This window comes from Falco biarmicus, chromosome 16 (assembly GCF_023638135.1).
Source record: "Falco biarmicus isolate bFalBia1 chromosome 16, bFalBia1.pri, whole genome shotgun sequence".
NCBI lineage: Eukaryota > Metazoa > Chordata > Aves > Falconiformes > Falconidae > Falco > Falco biarmicus.
In genome coordinates, this window is record NC_079303.1 from 1,419,340 (window position 1) to 1,438,611 (window position 19,272).

At 47.7% G+C, this 19,272-nt stretch overlaps 2 protein-coding genes across 7 annotated transcripts in view; one reads left to right on the forward strand and one right to left on the reverse strand.

Annotated features, from left to right (window-relative positions):
- The window catches only part of CEPT1 (choline/ethanolamine phosphotransferase 1), a 32,030-nt gene extending 30,339 nt beyond the window's left edge, over positions 1–1,691 (reverse strand). For 2 of the 4 annotated variants that reach the window (XM_056362088.1, XM_056362089.1), the window contains exon 1: positions 741–820. The gene's annotated coding sequence lies outside the window, so the exon portion shown is untranslated. Of the gene's footprint in view, positions 1–188; positions 327–740; positions 821–1,569 lie in introns of those variants that run through there. The other 2 variants (XM_056362090.1, XM_056362092.1) reach the window with 2 other exon arrangements.
- Positions 39–16,464, forward strand: DRAM2 (DNA damage regulated autophagy modulator 2). Of its 3 annotated transcripts, none has more exons than XM_056362094.1 (10): positions 39–160; positions 2,096–2,229; positions 4,637–4,732; positions 7,114–7,271; positions 7,964–8,031; positions 8,596–8,735; positions 11,266–11,443; positions 14,578–14,660; positions 15,611–15,703; positions 16,120–16,464. In XM_056362094.1, exons 4-10 carry the CDS (start codon positions 7,141–7,143, stop codon positions 16,225–16,227), a joined length of 801 nt encoding a protein of 266 aa, XP_056218069.1. In that variant the 5' UTR covers positions 39–160; positions 2,096–2,229; positions 4,637–4,732; positions 7,114–7,140; the 3' UTR covers positions 16,228–16,464. The 3 variants fall into 3 exon arrangements, with proteins under 3 accessions (XP_056218069.1, XP_056218068.1, XP_056218070.1); XM_056362093.1 differs by lacking the exon at positions 39–160 and adding an exon at positions 765–853; XM_056362095.1 differs by lacking the exons at positions 39–160; positions 15,611–15,703 and adding an exon at positions 765–853.
- Positions 16,465–19,272: the final 2,808 nt, after the last annotated feature.

Sequence of the window (19,272 nt, forward strand, 5' to 3'; positions counted from 1 at the left end):
AATCAAAGGCCGATACTGGCACAAGAACAAGTACTCTCACTTCCACTCTCCACAGCTTAATTAAGGCAACTTCCGACAGTGAAGCGCCAGCCTCAGAAGCTCTGTCAGTGGGAGGAGAGGAGCAAGCCAGCAAGCAGGGCCTTGCTTATGCAGGAACTCGGTAAGTTTGGGAGCAGACAGACTTGCACCTATTCACTTATCAGGAACTCAGGCTTAGCCACCTAGGAGGTCCCTGTGGGCACTGTCCTGGATGACCAGAAAAATGAGTCCCGAGGCAGAGCAGTGTGCTTATCCTCTCTTCCCGAGGGGCTGCTCCCCCAGAGGTGAACTCCGCCTGAGCCAGGAGAGAAAACAGCCAGAGACCGTCTCGTCCTCCAAAACAAACAACCCTGCACCGCCGGCTTCCACAGGACTTTCACCCGGGCCCGGCCGCCCAGCGGCAAAGGCCCAGGGAAGGGGAGGGAGGGCAAGGGCCCCCTGGGCCCGGCCAGCCGCCTCGCCCCCCACTCGCGCGGGCTGCCCCCGCTTCGGCCAGGACCCACCGCACCCAGGCCGGGCGGGGGGACCCCGGCCCAACCCGCAGCACAGGCCCCAGCCCGCCCTCAGGGATCTCCCCCCAGCCCACAGGGCGCCCCTCTCCCCCAGGGACCCCGTCCTACCCGGGAGGAGCGGGCAGAACCGAGAGGCCGGACCCCAGCCCCTCACACCGCACCCGCCACCGAGCAGAACCCGGCATTTACCTCAATCTCCCCGCACCAGGCGGCGCTTTTACGCCTCTTTTGCGACGGCCGGAAAGGAGGTGGGCGGCGGCGGGGCGGGGCGAGGCCGCGGGGACGGCGCGGGAGCGGCTGAGGTAACGGGGGGCGGGGGGACCCACCGCGCACAGCCTCCCCGGTTCGCCCCTCAGCCGCCCTCCGCCCCTCTCCGCCTCCCCGTCACCCCCTCAGCGACCCCCCGCTGGCCCCTGGCCCGCGCCCCGGTCCTTCGTGCCCCCAGGCCGCCCTCCCCGCTGCCCCCTGCCGCACCTAACGGCCCGCCGGCCGGCCTGGGGGCTCCGCGCGCCCCCGGAGACCCCCGGTTGCCTCAGGTGACCGCCCTCCCCCCCAGAAGACCCCCAGTCACCCCCCCAAGGGACCCCCGTCACTCTCCCTCCTGCCCCAGGGACCTCTGACCACCATCCCCCATGGCCCCCCATCACTTCCAGTGACGACTCTGCCCCCCGACCGCTGTCCCCCATGGCCCCACATCACTTCCAGTGACCCCTCTGCCCCCCAGCCACTATCCCCCATGGTCCCCCTTTGCTTCTAGTGACCCCTCTGCCCCAGGGACACCATTGAGCCTCTGTCCTTTCCCCCCTCTGCGCTCAGGCCTCCCCTTTCCCCCCCTCCATCTCCCCATCCTTCCTGCCCAGCGGCTCTCCTAAACATTCCCTCCATCCTGGTCCCTTTTCCCTCTCCCTCACCCCGCCCGAGCTTCCCCCCCCAGTCCCTCTCTGTGACCTTACAGTAACTTCATTTCCCCAGCTCTGATGTGGGAAACTGTCTCCCGTGCTTTTCTGCCAGTACTCACGTATTTTTAGATGCTTTTCTCTGGTTAGGCAGGTTGGACTGACGGGTAGCGTGCGTTCATCCTGGACGCTGAGCTCCTCGGTCAGCTGTAGCGCCGGGCTGGTATCCTGGTATGCCAGGTTTCTAAAACAGGCATTGGTACATCCTTATGTCATGGTATCTTGTGCCTGGCTTTGTTTGGTTTGGCACCCTGCCCTTCTGCTGCTTCCCCAGCGAGGTAACAGGGGCTTAGCCAGGGCATAACGATCCTTGCCTCAACTCTCTGGAAACTGACCCCCATATCCAAAAGATTTAATAGCAACTTTTTTGGTGTCACTACCATGAAAATACTCAAAATGAGTCATCTGTCATTAGCCTGCAGTGTGAACAACAAAGGCGACACATTTCCTACTTTCTTCCTTCTAGTTGTTTTGAGGATTAGCAACCTTTAACTGTTGTTATCAGTTTGACCCTGACAATAAATTGCGCAAATGAACAGGTTCAATCCCTTTCTGACTCATCCCTATCCGACCTTTGTATTTACTTAGGAACGCACAGGGCAAACTGCTTTGTCTTTCTTCCTTCAACACAGTGTCTGTTGGAGCATTTTGCTGGAGAGAAAAAGGAGTATCCCCGAGTACAGCTTTATCTCTGTCTTGCTGAGAGCGCAGTGAAGAGGCAGGTAATTTCCCTTTCCCCCACGTACTTGGACTATCTTTTCAGCATTATCATTATAGGTAACATTAACTTTCTGCCATTAATGGTTTTGCCTACCTTTCTTTATCATTTGTAGTTTCTATTCTGCACGCTCAACCATGTGCAGAATGCTGCTGCACACTTCCTGAATTTAAAGGAAAACCTCAGAGATGGTTAAAATCTCCTTTGCTTTTGAAACACTTCCTTGACTTGCTCTGGATGATTTGATAATGCCTGTTGCAGAAAACATCTGATACTTAATATGGGGCTTAAAAAAAACCTAACTTAGGACACAGAAGTGCGTAAGAAAATCATAGTTACATTGAAAAGAGAGGCTAGCCGTTGTCATGATATAATCAGTTGGCAAAGGACCTTGTGAAAAAACAAGGAGGCTGAGTGTTTTCTTTCTCCCCCTTGAAAACAATAGGACAGGATGAGGTGTTAATTTATTTCAGGACCTTCCAGCTGGCAAATGGCAAGGCAATTCCATCCTGCCTCCCAGCGATTGGAGAAGCCTTGTTATGTGCCTGTGCTTGCCCAGACGCTCGTTCGGAGCCCTGAGTTGGCAGTGACAGGGTATATCTGCAGCACTGTGAAGTTCGGATGGCCTCGAGCAGACGGTGCCATAAATGCACACAGCGCTTTGCACGGAACAAAGCCTGTGTTTGCTATACACAGTCTGCCCACGTAACAGTGTGAAAAAAGACTTGATTTCACTGAAAAAATTTAAACAGGAAGGAAGATGGTAAGAATTCAAGGAAGATCTTGACAGAGCTAAGAAAGATAATTTATGGGGGAAAAAATTTACAGAAGTTTTACATGTAAGGAGGGTTTGTCAGGGGTTTATGTCTGTGCAGGTAAGAGGACCAGAGCTGCAGTTTTCTGACAGAGCCCAAACCAGCTCTAATCCTGGAGCCATTGGGATGTACCAGCCCACAGCTATATGCGCAGTAAGAAGTGCTTCACTGGAGCTCTCAGGTTGCAGCTGAAGCTACCACACTGCTCTTTAGGCCTGACCACATGAAAACGACCATAATTTGTGTCCAGGCCATGGCTTTGGGCGAAGTGACAGCACAAGCTGTGGAAATGCCCAGCCTTAACAGACTGAGGGCTTCTCTGCAGTGGGGCTTGCTCTGGAGCAGACACTGCTGATGAGCTGCCTGTGTGGCCACATTTATTGTGTAATAAGAGCAATATCCAGGGGGGAAATTGGGAATAGCTGTTCTGCTTTACTAAGCTCACCTTAGTCCACGTAAATCAATCTGTGTAGGCATGCAAATAGTCTCCACAGGTGGAAAATCTGTGTGTGAGCCTTACCCACACAACTTCAGTCACACTGCATCCCGAAGCTGCACCTGACCAGCACCCAAACGTTGCAGACACCTGTGCAAGCTTATGAATATCACCAGGTAACAGGAAGGCAGCACAGAGCCTCCCCTGTGATGACTTCTGCAGTGTGTGAAAACGGCAGCTGCCCATGTGAAGAGAAGATGGGAGCTGTGGGATGTCTGTGTCTCCTATGAAGACAGGCTGAGAGAGTTGGGGCTGTTCAGCCTGGAGAAGAGAAGGCTCCAGAGAGACCTTAGAGCAGCTCCCAGTACCTACAGGGGCTGACAGGAAAGCTGGAGAGGGAAGTTCTTACAAGGGCCTGTAGTAATGGGACAGAGTAATGGCTTTAAGCTGAAAAAGGGTAGATTTAGATTAGATATTAGGAGGAAATTCTTTACTGTGAGGATCACGAGGCACTGGCACAGGGTGCCCAGAGCAGCTGTGGGTGCCCCATCCCTGGAAGTTCAAGGCCGGGCTGGACGGGGCTTGGAGCAACCTGGTCCAGTGCAAGGTATCCCTGCCCACAGCATGTGGTTGGAACTAGATGATTTTTAGGTCCCTTCCAACCCAAACTGTTCTATGATTCTATAATTACATTCAGGTTGCTTCAGCACCTGTCCTGCCACATACTTAGTGTAGCACCAGCATCGCACTGGGATGCCCATCCACAGTGAAATGGGAAGACTCCATGTTCTGTCCTCTTCCTTATGTGAAAGCAGTGTGCTGGTTTTAATTGCATTAGAACAGTTGGGGTCATATTTTTTTTATTTCCTGAAAGCCTCTCACTTCAAGTTAAATCTTTGTGCCAACGAGTCCTATATATCAAAAAGTCTTAAACACCTGTTTTTCTGCATTTCTACCATCCCACCGTACACAAGCTTCACTCCTTAAACCACCTGGAACATAGGAAAAGCATACTGTGTCAGGCCAACAGCCCATCTAATCCAATGTCCAGTCAGCAGCAATGACTAACAGAAGATGCTAAGAATTAGGAGAACAAATGCTATACAGCAAGAGGTATAGAAGTACCTCACACCCTGATGATTTTCCTTTATATTGCAAAGATTTAGGGGAAAAAAATGAAGCGAACGTGGAACTTCACCAGAAAGATGACTTTGGATTCCTCTTGAGGTGACTTCATTTGTTGCTCTCGTGCTCAGGTATGTGGCATATCGTTTGTTTTCAGGCAAAAATCTGTTAGCTCAAAAATAAAGTTAAGGTACTTACGGACATTTAAATGCTAAAGGAAATGTAAAATCTGAGCATCGGACTGATTGCTTGAAGTTTTGCATCACATGTTAAGATCTGTAACAGAATGCCACGCAAAATATGCATTTCTCTTTCAAATTCCCAATGTACTTATACAAGGGATGGGATTGCAAAGATATTTTCATTACTGTTTTTACTGCATTACAGTAAAATGAAAGTCAACGTCAGAGAGCAAATGTTATACTTAGCTTAAAAATGAAAGCTTAAGGGTAAGAAAGCAAGCAACTTCAATTCTACCACTCTTTTCTTATTCACTACTTCTCCTGTTAGACACCTTTATCTGCTACCTAACATCTTCCTTACAAGCAGGTGAACCTTCAGTTTTCCGAGTAGGTAATTGTACATTCTTTTCAAGGGTTATCAATTAAAGTTGCCTTTTGTTACCTCTCAGGAGCATGTCAGAGCTCGTTGTTCTTGTTTGAAGCACTAATAGTGGCCAAGTTCTAGTAAATGAGCAATTCTCATTATGCATTGTTATGTGTTACGTGATAAATCTATCAGCCTGGCTTTCCACAAGCTCTCCTAGACATGCATGCTGGCAAAGGTCAGCAGAAAGATATGCCCAAGGCCTGCCTGTGACCAAGTGCCTGCTGTGCACAGTACGTCCGCGTCACGTGAGTGCTGAGGTCTCCTAAGTAAGATGCAAAGGACTTGATCAGCTCTGATCTGTTTGCAAGATTCGTGGACTTTAGTTTCAACTTCTTTTTTCCTCCTGTGAGACTTTCTAGTCTTGGTGCTTCCTGTCTCTTTTCTTCCTTTTCTCCTTCCTTTCAGTCTGTCACACTCTAGGCAATGCCCACCTCCTAAAACTTCTCAGTGCCACACTCCTTCCTATTTTGTCACAACATTATTCTGCTTTTCTCACGTACTGTCTGATCTTTGCCTGGACATCCTTGGATCCATTTTCTTTATGATTTGCTTTTCACCCTTGTCTTATTTCATATTCCATTTACAGTCTCCAGTTTCAACTATGGTTAAACACTTTCCGTACTCTTCTCATGAGTGTAAACGTAAGGGAATGCCGTCAGGAAAACAGCATAAAATGCAGGGGCTTAAGGAAGAGAAGGCTCAGGTGGGATCTCATATCCTTACCCAAAGGAGGCTGCAAAGAGGACGGAGCCAGGTTCTTCTCTGTGGTGCCCAGTGACAGGACCAGGAGTGATGGGTGTAAACTGAAACACAGGAGTTTGTCTGAACATCAGGAAGCACTTTTTCACTGTGAGGCTGACAGGGCACTGGCACAGGGTGCCCAGAGAGGTTGTAGCATCTCCATTCTTAGGAGATATTCAAAAGCCATCCTGCACGACTGGCACTGAGTGGCCTGGCATGAGCAGGTGTTGGACAAGATGACCTCCAGAGGTCCCTGCCCACCTCAGCCATTCTGGGATTTGAAAGCAGTTCTGTTTAACTTTGTGTTTGAAGCTGATAGAAAATTACTTCCTTCTAGCAGCAAGTAAAGAAGAGTCACAGTTCTTTCTGCATGAGCTCACCAGGGTGACCCAGCTGCACATTATTGTTCTTAGAGAACTGGAGGGAGAAACAAAGATTTGCTGTCAGGCTGGGACTCTCAGAACTGGATGGTGTGAGGACAGTGTTAGCCATTTCACTCCACTGTAAATGGGCCTTTTCCTCCCACCTGTAAAAACATACTAGCTGCTACACTGCCACCAGGAATAAGTAGCCCTTGAGTTTGAAGGCTGTAGCTGGTAGCAGTCAGCTTTTGCTCCTAGATATCTGTGAGCTTATTTAAGTGATGCTTATAACAGATGTTGAGTCACACAGCATGACAGGTAGTAAATGAGTGCAGATATTAAAGTAATTTTAGGTAATTTCCTCCACATCTGCCCAGTCGATTATTAATGGAAGTTAGAGGCTCCACAACAGCCACTATCAGTTAAACTGCCACTACTTGGGTGCATTTTTTGTCAGCTTCACTAACTCTAACATGGTGTTATGACACAAGGGCAAGAAGCAAATAGAGTCAGTAACTCACAGTGACCCACCCAACCTTTTTCTGACAGCAACAAATGCTGAGACGTAGTAAAGTGACACTACTGGTTTCTTTTCCTCTGATCTTCTAAGGCTTTCAGAATTAACATTTCCAGATGTTTCTATTTATGATGGCTTCTGTGCCGTGAAGTCAAATGTTCACTTTGGGTTTGCAGGACAACACTGAGAGCAATACAGAATTGCTGTACTTGAAGCAGCTTGTCTCGAGAAAAGGAAAAGTTTTGAGAAATCTTAGCAAACCTTTGTATTTGATTCTTCGCAGTGTTCGGAGTTAGAAGTCTGCACCGAAATGTGGTGGTTTCAGCAAGGCCTCTCTTTCTTGCCTGCGGCTTTGGTTGTTTGGTCAGCTGCGTCTTTTGTGTTTTCATACATTACTGCAATCGTCCTACACCACGTCGACCCTTTGGTGCCCTACATCAGGTCAGTAACATTCGTACCGTATCATAGTATTGAACTGGCCTCTCCCACGCTGTGAATTCTTCCCCAGCTCCAAACAGCAGTTCTTACCCAACAGCTCCAGTCCCAAAACTACTAGCTGTTTGTAGTTATTTGTGTGTAACACTATTTAAAGCTGTCTATTTCTCTGCAAAAGTCTAACCTTTAAGCGGTAGCTCTGTGAACGTATCCTTAAAATGATGATGAACAAGAAAATTGGGGGTGCATCTCCCACCTTCTGTTTGTAGTGAAGCCTCTTGCTGTCACCAGGTTTGGTTGCACCAGTAAATACATACTATAATCTATATTCCCAACTGCATTGCATCATTGCTGTACATATGACCTTAGTTTTGGTCTTTCAGTTTTCCAGCTTCATTTTCCCAGTCTTAATACTATATTCACCTTTTATGGAATCAAGATTGATATAAAAGCAATAGTTATACCAAGTGTGTTCATTCCTTGTTCTAAGGATAGCATGTCTTTACCTTGCTTATTTCTACAGCTCTAGAAACTAGAACAGTATAGTTTGACTAATGAAAAATTCAGGGAAAAATGTCTAGGAGGGTTTTTTCACAAACCTGTTTCTTATGGTTCCTTTGTAGATTGAAATAAGTAAAGTTGTGTTGTAAGTATTTTTAGTATAGATAGATACATATCACTTCATTTATCTCTTCCAGTGATACAGGGACAATACCACCTGAAAGATGCTTATTTGGGATCATGTTAAATATTTCGGCTTTCTTGGGTGAGTATAGAAAGCTGTCTGTCCTTGGAGAACTGCAGGCAGTTCTGGAATGCACAGAGCTTTAAACAATCTAATTTCCTTATTCAGATCATTATATGGCCCATAATTCTCAGTCAAATCCTAAATTCTAAGTAATCAATCTTAATTCTCTTAAACAATTCAGAGGAAAGCGTATATCAGGGATGTTCTCCTCAAAGCCAGCATGACAGCTGCAGATTCCAGAAAGCCAGAAATGCATTTTTAAAAAAACAGACTAGTAAAAGAAATAGAAATTCAAAATCAAGGCAGTCACCTTACTTGTGCTGCGATTATAGAGAGGGGGAAAAACAACCTAGTATGTCTTTCAAATGAAAGAAACAAGAAAAATCTAGTAAATTTACCTGTTTACCATTGTATTATTTTAGTTTTGACTTCCAGATCATTAAGCTTTCCTATTTAAGCGCACCATAAGACAGTTTTTGTATTTTAAATAGTTGCCTCTGTCACTCAGCATCTTCCCAGTTAAAAAAGGACTGTCTACTTGTCAGCTGAAAATCTTACTGCAGTTGGGTTCTTCATTAACAGGTATGGCTACCATGTACGTCCGTTATAAACAAATTTATGCTTTGAATCCAGAAAAATCCAAGATCATCAAGCTCAATAAGATTGGCCTTACACTAGGATTGATGAGCTGTTTCGGACTTTGCATTATTGCAAATTTCCAGGTTTGTGCTTTGCTTGCAATGTTCTGAAGCTGTCAAGTTGTGTGGGGGTTTGTTTACTGAGATATCTGATAAAATGGGGATTTTACTGAAAGCAAAACCTTCTGGGGCAAACCTGGTTTTTTGTCAACTTCCCTACAGAAAACTTAAAAAATGTAAGGTTTTGTTTATAATTTCTTACTTATTTCTTATTTGCTTTATCCACTGCGACTTGTGAGCAGCCATTCGTGACATTTTGAAACATTAAAACCCCCCACAAGTTTTGCAGAAAGCAAACTCATTTTGGATCTCCTTATAGGAGATTTAAAAGCCCTAGTAATCCAGATTCAAAATACAGTATAGTTGTGGTCTTTTACTCCAGGGAATCAGGTATCAAATAGTAAAAAAAACATGTACAAATAGAAGTAATGCCAACAAAACCACCCAACCGCACAAGAAGTACAGCTCTGAAAAGTCTGTCCTCTTAGGTATATTTTCCTTCAAACCTGTGCAATTGTTGGAAACACTGCAACAGTTACCAGCTTTTTAATTTCTCCATCCTGGTGTCTATTTTTATTCCTCCCCAGTATTTCCCATCCTCTCCAAAAAAAAAATAATCTGGTATTCTCACCTATCACGCCATCAGCAGGGCCACATTCTATGTTGTTGGCTGCTACATGCAAGACAGTTGTACAATTCCCAGCCTCACTGTGTTAATTACCTGCTGGGTTTTTGGGGATGTATAGTGGTGCCTTTGGTGTTGAGAGGCTGCAGTGTCACCTTGGTCTCCTGCTGGATTAGGGCCAGGGAAAAGCAAAGAGGAAAAATTCTGGGAAAATTTTCCCTTCTCCTTTTCCCCAGCACAGCTCTCCCAGTGATTCAGCAGCCCTGGCCTTAGAAACCGCAGCACACTCCTGTTGGGGTGGGTTTTCTTTTGGAGGCTTAATTCCGTTTACTTTTCTCTGGAACCCTAGCTGTTCCTGGCGGGCACAGCCTCCCCACTGCACCCACCATGCAAAAGCCTCCTGGCTGTGTTCAGCTCCATGATTTCCCTCCACCACTGGTCAGGAGAGGATACATCTACTTTCCATAGATTTCAAGATAATCAAAACATAGACAGTGCATGTTAATTTGTTAACTGTTTTGTGTAACATTTAATCTTGAACAAGACAAAAGTTGGAAGTGATGTACCTGCATATCCAAGTGATACTGAGGACTGGTTGAGGGCCACACCAGAGACAAAAGGAGCTTAAAGCCCCCTGGAATCTACTAGTTACTGAAGACAACATGTGTGAAAATACATGAAGACAAACAAAGGAGATACGGGAACAGCCATCCCACACAGAGCTCCAGATAGCGCTCACTGCTGCGCGTCAAAGCAGTAGCACAGGGCTCACCCTCACAGGAGATTTAACTCATGCTGTTCAGCCAGTACAATTGCTTTATTCTAGCTGTGGCTAGTGATCTTCTCTCCTGTAGGGCAAAGATTTCTCTCTGATGATACCTCTTTGCTGAACAGCGCAGGATTTTGGAGCACACACCTTTGCAGCTTCATTATTCACTATTTAAATTCCCACCTCTTACACTGTGGATGCAGCGCCTCAGATTCAGTTGTGCGCATAAGGTGCACATGGAGATTATGAGGAAAGAGTGACTCCAATTCCTGATCTTAATAGTTACTCAGTAAAATACACAGACAGTCCCTTGCTTTGGGCATAAATGATCACCTGCAGGACTGGCGAGTAGGGAGGCTGCCCTGCATCGTGCAGTTGGCAAGGTCACACTTTCTAGTTTCTGCCTTCAGGTGCCGTGCTTAGCCAGGGATGAGAGGAAGGACAGAACACAATGTGATTTTTCAGGGCATGAATTTTAAGTTGGGTGTTTTTTTCTTGGAATAACTTCTAGTTTTAATGATTACTATTTGACAGCTCATTCTCCTGTAGTGGTTTTTAAGTTAAGAAGCATTACTGCTTGATTCAGCCCTGTTCCCTCCAAGTATTCAAAGATACTAATTTGTCAAACAAGGCTTATTCAAACTAGAGTAATTCAGAGAAGCGCTAAACCTCATTATTTTTAATCCTGTTGTGGGTACTAGAGCTGTGTCGGGTTTATCACATATTGCATTGTCTTTCATAGATGTGCAGATTCCTGGGATAGAAAAGCTCAGCGGACAGCCTGTTGTCACTCATTCCTTGCCCAGCTGCCAGGATTCCTTATCCACTTTCTGTGTTACTGTCCCGTATCATGAACGATAACAGCTCTTAAATTCCTGTAGTTAAGCTATAGCTGTGACCTGTAACTTAGCCACAAGGACTTAACGAAAGCAGCAATACAGGGAGCTGGCAGGGGCTGGCTTCCAGCCAGCTCTGTATGGGCTTTCCAAGAAAAATCTCCTGTGCACTAGCACGTTCCAGGACTGCTTAGCTTGGGATGTGAGAAGGTAATAGAGAGGGTGGAGTGCCAAAGGTTTACAGAAGAAAATTGTTCCTAGAGTGTAAAAATTAAATTTAAAAATGAAAGCAGGTTCTGTACAAGCAGTGCTTTCTTTCCCTAGAAATGTATTCTGTACTACATACACGTGGTTGGAGCCTGCCTGACATTCGGAGTAGGAGCCATTTATATGCTGGTTCAGACCGTCCTGTCCTACCTGATGCAGCCAGAAGTTCACAGCAAAGACATCTTTTGGATCCGTCTGACCGTGTTGCTCTGGTGTTGTTCCAGCATTGTGAGCAGTATCCTTTTTGCTGTGCCGTGTCACTGTAAGACCGAGCAGCCTTCACCAATGACAGTATTTGCATCTATGTTAATTTAACCTACTGATGTGAAAGGCTGTGCCACAGAAGGCCTGTCGCCTTTACGTGCGGCTCCTATCGTGCTGTCTGTGTGTATTCTGTATCGTAACCTGGGAGCTTTAGGGGAAAGGGGACCATCAGGTGAAGCTCAAAAGTGAATCACTGGATAATAAAAAAATGTAAGAGGGATGGTTACCACCCTTTCTGCTCTCCTTCTGCACACCAGAGACTAAAAACGGCAAAATAAAAAGTTTATCACAAAGAGGTCAGGCCGTAGGTTATGAACGATGGGGAGAAGGGGCAGTGTGTGTGAGAGATGGGTTGTTTAATGGGGGTGGGGGGGGAGCCAGGTAAGCAATAAGCGTCTGCTCCCTGGCAACAGGAATGCTGCAGCAAATGTTACAGTTGGATACAACTAAAAGAGAAGTACAGAACATAGCATAAGAGAAAATACTACTAACAGAGCCGTGTGCAGCCAGCTGGCTCCCAGAACAGGTTTAAAGCACTGGCATTTGTCAGAGACACAATTCTGGTTGCCAGGGTTGAATCTAAAGAGACAATTGACCTCTGATCTCCTTCCCTGCCCATCCTACACTCCAAAAGGCAGGACATTTCTGGCTGGCATTCCCTACAGCATTCCCTCCATTCTGGAATCCATCTTCTCCCTTACCTTTGAATTCTGAGTGCTGGAAGCATCTGTGGGTTTTACAGAAACATGGGCAAGCCCATCCAGAAAAGAGAGGGCTTCTTCCTGTCCATTTAACAATCGGGAAACCAAACCACAGCTGTTCCTCTGCTCAACCCAATGGACCTAAACATTGTATTTAAAAATTATGACTCAGGTTTACATCCAACAGGACTACAACACTAAAGTTATCAAATTTACATGGGTGCAAAAATCATTGCTTAAGTGTTGTCCCTTCTGCAGCTGAATCAAGGCCACCAATTTAATCCCCACCAATTCTACTTATTTCCAGGCTGGCAGCCAAAACCAATACTAAACCATATGCCCCATTTCCCAGTGACAGACCATCTTGCCCGGCTCCTGTTGCTGCTGCTACAAGATTATACAGTCTGCACCCATCTGGTGAGAAATGATAGTCAGGGCACAGGCTGGTTATCTGGAAAGTGGCGAGAAGGACCCTTACTTGCTGAGGAGGCTTGGCGCAGGGCGAGGGGGTCATCTGTGAGTCGCCATCCCTAGCAGAAGGTTTTGGTGCTGGTGGAGAATGGGATTTCGAGCTTTGAACAGTTAGGAGCCAAATACAGTTGGGAAGACTAAAAATGGAACAGCGTGATCTGCTACAAGTGCCAAAAAACCACAAACCCCGTAGCCGTAGAGGTTTTTGAACCAGTGCAGTCTAACCAAAATTAGAGGGAAGTAAAGCTTTAGAAAGCTGTAGAAATAATGATATATACATACATGTGCGTGGAAGGAGAAGAAAAGAGAAATTGTCAGACTTATTTTCTAAACCAACATCTCATAATGTAATAAGGGAAGGATGGTACAAGGGAGATGTCTGTGGCCAAAGGTGGAACAGTTGCAACTGGTACTGGGCAGCAGAAGGAAACATACCTTTTATATCAGAAACAGTAGCCAGCAGGACTAGGGCGGTGATCTTAAAGATCTTTTTCAACCTAAATGTTTCTATAAAAATACTCCTAATCCTCTGCTGGAGCGAAACAGCAGAATTGCCAACACAGAAAGAGCAAAGCAGTTAATTACCCACTCTGTAATGGGGGAAGGATGACAGCCAGTTATTTTTGTATCACAATGATTAAATTATTTCCATTGCAGTAGTAAGTCAGGCAGGTAACTAACAGCTACTAAAGCTGTACATTTTAATTAGCAGAGAATTGGATATCTGGCATTCAGATCAGTAACCAGAGCTCCCTGGACCACTCAGATCAATTTCTTAATAAGCTTTGGAAGTCTGGCTTTTCAAATACATGTTTGTGCCAGTAAGTTCAGCCTTTTCACCACCAGAATTGATCTTTCACATCAGGAGGCTCTTGATGTTTAATCTCATTAACGGTTGAAGCCGATATCTTAATCCCATGAAAATCACATCTTCTGTAACTTAATGCTCCAAGTTCAATTTATAAAGGCAGTAGCACTGATGTAGCTTACCTTCCCTGTGCAAGATGTTGAGAAAAGAGATGACATCTCAATTGCTCCAGAAAAATCCCAGGCCTCTGATCAAATCATTGTCATGTGGGGTTTTCCCTGGGCTGCTGTACCGAAGCAGTTCTCAAACCTGGAGTGAACAGAGGGAAACAGAAAAGCTAATAACCCTCTCTGCTGCAAGTGCTGTAGTGTGCCAACCCATCACCCACATGTCAAGAATTCAAGGTGGTTGAGAAGTTGAAATGCCATCAGGGAAGGTGGTCTAGACACTGTTAGCCTAGAAAATACCACTAAAAACAAACACAAAATGCTAAATCAGTATTCACATGTTATCATAGCTGAAATTATTTCATAAGGATGCTGTGTTTGATCAAGGAGGTATAACAAGATACAGCATACAGAGAACAGAAATAATTGATTTAGATTAGAATTAACTTTATCATATGACAGTAACCAGGCAGTTGGGACAACCTACAAGTTGAAGGGGATGACGTGAATCAGTCCATGTCACATTGCATGCCCTTTTACAAGGGCCTGTAGTGACAGGGCAAAGGGTAATGGCTTTAAGCTGAAAGAGGGTAGATTTAGATTAGATATTAAGAAGAAATTCTGTACTGTGAGGGTGGCAAGGCGCCTGTACAGGGTGCCCAGAGCAGCTGTGGATGCCCCATCCCTGGAAGTTCAAGGCCAGGCTGGACGGGGCTTGGAGCAACCTGGTCCAGTGACAGGTGTCCCTGCCCATGGCACGTGGTTGGAACTGGATTTTTAGGTCCCTTCCAACCCAAACCATTGTATGATTCCGTTATTAGTGTTCATTATGCTGATGAGACTTTGTGGAAACACAGAGATGTCCTTACAGCCTCAGCCTGACACAATCCAAGCAGAGTCTAAAATTTCCAAGTTGCTCATTCTTGCTCTTGAATCTTCCTTAACATATTTCTTAAAGTGTTTGTTTCCTCAGTCATCTTATACAGCGGCCTGTATGGGACGAATCTAGTGCAGAAGTTGCACTGGGACCCACAGGAAAGAGTAAGTGTTTGAGTGGAAAAGATAAACAGAGAACAAAACCCAGCTACGTTATTTCAGTGACATATGCACCTGGGAACTGACTGCAGTTCCATGCTCCTGCTTGGGATGGCAGGGGACAGTGAGCTTTCCAGCTGAGCCAGCATGCAGCTACTTGCTGAAGCGTTGCTTTCAGCAAAAGTTGCAGCTTTAAGGGTTATTTTAAATTAATCTTGCTCAGGGGCAGCAGTTTAACTGTCTGAACGAGCTGTCAGACTACCAGCCTGTCTGGTCAGCGATTCCCGGTCACTGTTAAACAATAACTGTAAATAATCTCATATGCCGGTGGGTTGCAGCAAAGCAGCGTTCCTGGCTGCTGCCAGGTGGGTGTCTGGTGGAGCCAGGAGGAGAAAAAAGGCCAAAGGATACAAGTGGCAGAGCTGCCATCGAAGGGCCAAGTGTTGGGCAGCGAGGGATCCCGAGTGGGACAGAAAGGGCATGCTGGTAGTCACAGCTCTGCCCACCTCCGAGGTGCGACACTTCCTGGAGGAGAGATTACACAGGCTGGTTTTGAGGGCTTTTCCCACCCCTCCCTGCATTTAAAGCATAAAGGAGCCCCCAGGAAGTCTGCTGACATCCAAAGGAGGGCCTTGAACCTTACTTTCGTGAAGAGTTTTGCTGTTAGTCATGCCAAACTCTTGACTGAGCCTTCAGGTTTTGCAGGTGGCTATTAAATTCCCAGTGGGGGTCATCCCAGTTGTGTGGAGCAGGTGTCTTCCTGGTCATTCTCACTCTTCTGCAGAGTTCAGCACTTCATTCAGAGAGAGTGCCCATATGCCAAAAAATTTTTACTCTCCAAAAGGAAATAGTTGTGCATATGGGATGTCACACATGCAAGCTGTCTTTGTGCTGTCACAGGTTCAAGAGGAGCTTTTCACACTGATTATTTTTTCCCCCCCCTCACTATTACACAGGGCTACACAGCTCACATCATCAGTACCGTCTCAGAGTGGTCGTTAGCATTCTCCTTCCTCAGCTTTTTCCTCACCTATATCCGTGACTTTCAGGTAAAATGCAGTTAACGTTAAGTGCTTTGCTTCTCCACGCTCTGAATAGCCCGACACGCTGCACGATGGGCTGCCCTGTATTATCGGCCATCAAGGCTGCCAGACCTCAGCAGCCGCAGCACCACACGGTCCTCTCCCCCTCGGCAGGCTTTGCCCCTGCTGCGTTGATACGCAGGCTCCGGCATCAGACCAGCTTTAACCAGCTTCGCTTGCGGGATCTGCCGCAGTCACAGGGGACGTTTGCTCTGGGATGGCAGAGCAAACGGTGGAGTCTGTCCAGGAGAACAGCTTGGAAGTCAGGCTTATAGTTCTGGAGCCGACCAACATTTTGGTGTGCCATCTGACTTCTGAAGTTGTTGCTGTCTCAGCGTGGGCAAGCCTGCTAACTTGAATTTTCTTTCCTTGTTCCTGTATAGAAAATTTCCCTGCGTGCAGTCGTCAGCTTGCATGGACAAACCCTGTATAACACACCGCAGAGCTTTGTGACTGACGAGCAAACACTACTGATAGCAGGGAGCATCTAATGAAGGTGAAGAGAACATGTTCTCAGCATAACTCAGGAATTTAGTAGCAATAATGGTTGATATTTCTAAGCATTTATTTTATATAAAAAAAATGTATGAAGCGATTGTATAGTACTTGACACAAAGGGCTTTGCTATTAATCCACACAGCAATGCAAATGTTATCAGTATTGTAAACAAGCCTGTAACATTTCCACACATGCCAATGTCATGAAAGAATTAAATGAAGGTTATTGAAGAGTTGTGTCTCCTCATCACTTCCACCACACCCAGTTTTACCCCCCGCAGCCCCTCACCCTGCGAGCTCCAGCATTCCCCAGGCCAAGTCCTTCTGGACACACGGAGGGAGCCCCCAGCCCAGAGCCGGGCTCCAGCCCCAGCCTTCGGGGCCGAGCCATGGCCTGCGCGCTGCTGGAGGGGAAGGTCCCCAGAGCTGCCTCATCCTTCGAGCAGCCCAGGAGGAAAGGGCTCATCACACCACCACCTCCTGCAGAGGACAGGAGGCAGCCGGACCAGCTCCCCTCTTGCCGGCGGGGCCCCCATGGAGGAGGAATGGTGCAGCAGCGGCAGAAACCTGCACAAGCTGCTCCAGGGTCCAACCGCCCCACTTTGAATCCCTCCCTCCGGTTTGGGCGGTGGGACAAGCTCACCCAAGGGTCCGCTCACAGCAGCCCCATTGCACAAGTCTAGGAAGCGTCAGACTCCGCAGCCCGTGTCCTGTTCACACTTCCAGAAGCACATAGAACAGCCTGTCCTCATAGCCTTGATGTCCCCAGTGCTCCCTGAGAGCCTCCAGCCCACAGCCAGCTGCTCGTCCCTCCTGCTGCTTCCCCAAGCTGTCGGACGGTGCTGGCAGCACCCCAGCCTGACCCCACCGTGGGTCAGCGGGCTCCAGAGATTGAGCTTCACAAGGCTCTCGGGGTTTGACACCCAGATGCGTGCCAGGGTGCTCATACCGAGCGTTTTCATAGCAGCAGCCTCCCACGCACAACAGTTGTGTCCAGACCAAGCCAGAAGCCTTAAAAATGCACATTTGCTCCAGTTCTGCCAAAGCACAGCAAAGAAAAGGGACATTTGATTACACACAGACCTAGAGAATCCATGAGGAACAGCTGCCTTCGAGCCCTGCTTAGCAGGAACAGCTCAGCTCCCGTCCTACGTTATTGCTCAAGTCTACAGCTACATAAGCTCCAGCACGCACTCCCGCACCAACACAGCTTGTGCTGACTTCTTCCCCTCCCTGGAGGGGCAGGTAAAGGACCAGGAGAGGAATTTAAGCCAGAGGCCTCCTGGAAATGCCAGCAGCTGCCCTGGGAAACTTCTTTCTCCCAGATTTAAAGCTGGATGTCTCCATCAGTGCTTTACTCGCGCTTGCAGCCTGGTTCAGCCCAGGGCGCAGACAATTCGCGTTGTGAAAACAAGTTTTGGAGCAAGAAACCTGCCAAACTACTGAAGCCAGCGGAGCAGGAGGAGAAGTAGATACTCTTACCATGGAAGCAGAGACCCCAGGGGCTCTACAGCTTGGGGAGGATTTCCCCAAGCATCACACTTCAGCTGCTGATGGATCCCTAGGGATCGGGGCCTCCCTGCAGGTTCCACACTTGGCCAAGTGCTTTCTAACAAGGCAACATGTAAACCCCAGTTTCTGGTTAACTGCTACAACGCAGAACATGTAACATTTCATCTAGCAGAAACCTTTGCCTTCTTTCAGTCTCATTAGGCAAATTGTTTACCCAGGAGATTGTCAGGACAGTGACGAAGTGCCGTGCATTGCAGGGCCAGGGCTCTGCCGGGAAGGAGGGAGGAAGCCCTTTTACTGGTACAAAACAGGGGGAAGCAAAACCCACATTTATCCATTCAAGCAGCTTCACAGGGCTTTTTTTCCCCCCCTCTCTTTCTCCTTGGCACCTGGCATCACCTTCCTCCCTCTCCCCTGTGAACCGCTATCAAGCGCAGAGGTTGCTCCTGACAAGCACCAGGCAGGCTGTCCCCTACCCCAGAACCCCCAGGTATCTCTGCACTAACACCACCGCCATGAGCCAGCCAAACCCAACCAACACGTGGGTAACCAGCAGCCTGAGCTCCAGCAGGAATCCGAGTCCTACCCAAAATAGCACATTCCTGAGTTTGCAGCTAATAACCCAGCACCCCTCCCAACCACCCCATGCTCCCCCACCAGCTCAGCACCGCTTGCTAGGTTTCTTGCTCATCTGTAGATCCACAGAAGCTCGACAACAGAGCACCAAAGTCTTCTCTGTTTAACAACCTCCTCAATGCTGAGGAAACTCCCCTCCTCCTCTCCCACCCCTCACCAAAAGGACAGGGATGAGCAGCACCCAGGAACACTCCACACTCCTGACTGACCACTCCAGAGTTACAGGCCCCCATTGAATCCACCCCTCTTCCCCCACAGCCCCTGCAGTCCCACCAATGCAGAAGCGCAATTCTGAGGGCTGCACCAGGTCCTACCTCTCCTACTGAGGATTTTTTGGATGGTCAATGCCTCTGCAGAATGTTGGGCACAATCAGACTATGCCAGCTGAGAAAAGCCTGAAAGCTCAAACAGTTGACCCAAGGATCCATTTCCCTCGCTGCTACAGGATTTATAGGCCCCTGAGGGCACTCACACCCCTCAATTGCCCTGACCAGCCTCACCTGGGACCCCCTCATACACTCTGCCCATGGCCCAGGAGCACCATGTAAGCTCAGGCTGAAACACCCAGTCCTGCTCTGATCTATGCTGTGAGCAGATGTGCCTTCAGCTCTACCCCGGCTTTATTTTGTGCACAGGCCTCAGACCTAGACTGCAGGCAACTGTCCTCCAACCTCATCTTCCCCTTGGACCTCAGCTGTGCAGCCAGTCCTGTCCCCAGTCCCATCTCTACTGCTCCTGGCTGAACATCTTGGACAGACCCAGAACTTCATTCATGTCACTTTGCCTGGGGCTGTCCATGGACCCCGTTACCACCAGCCTGCTCTGCCTACCTGGCCCAGCTCCCTGTTGGCAAGGGCACTGCCCGTGCCCAGGTGACCCCCAGCTCATCCT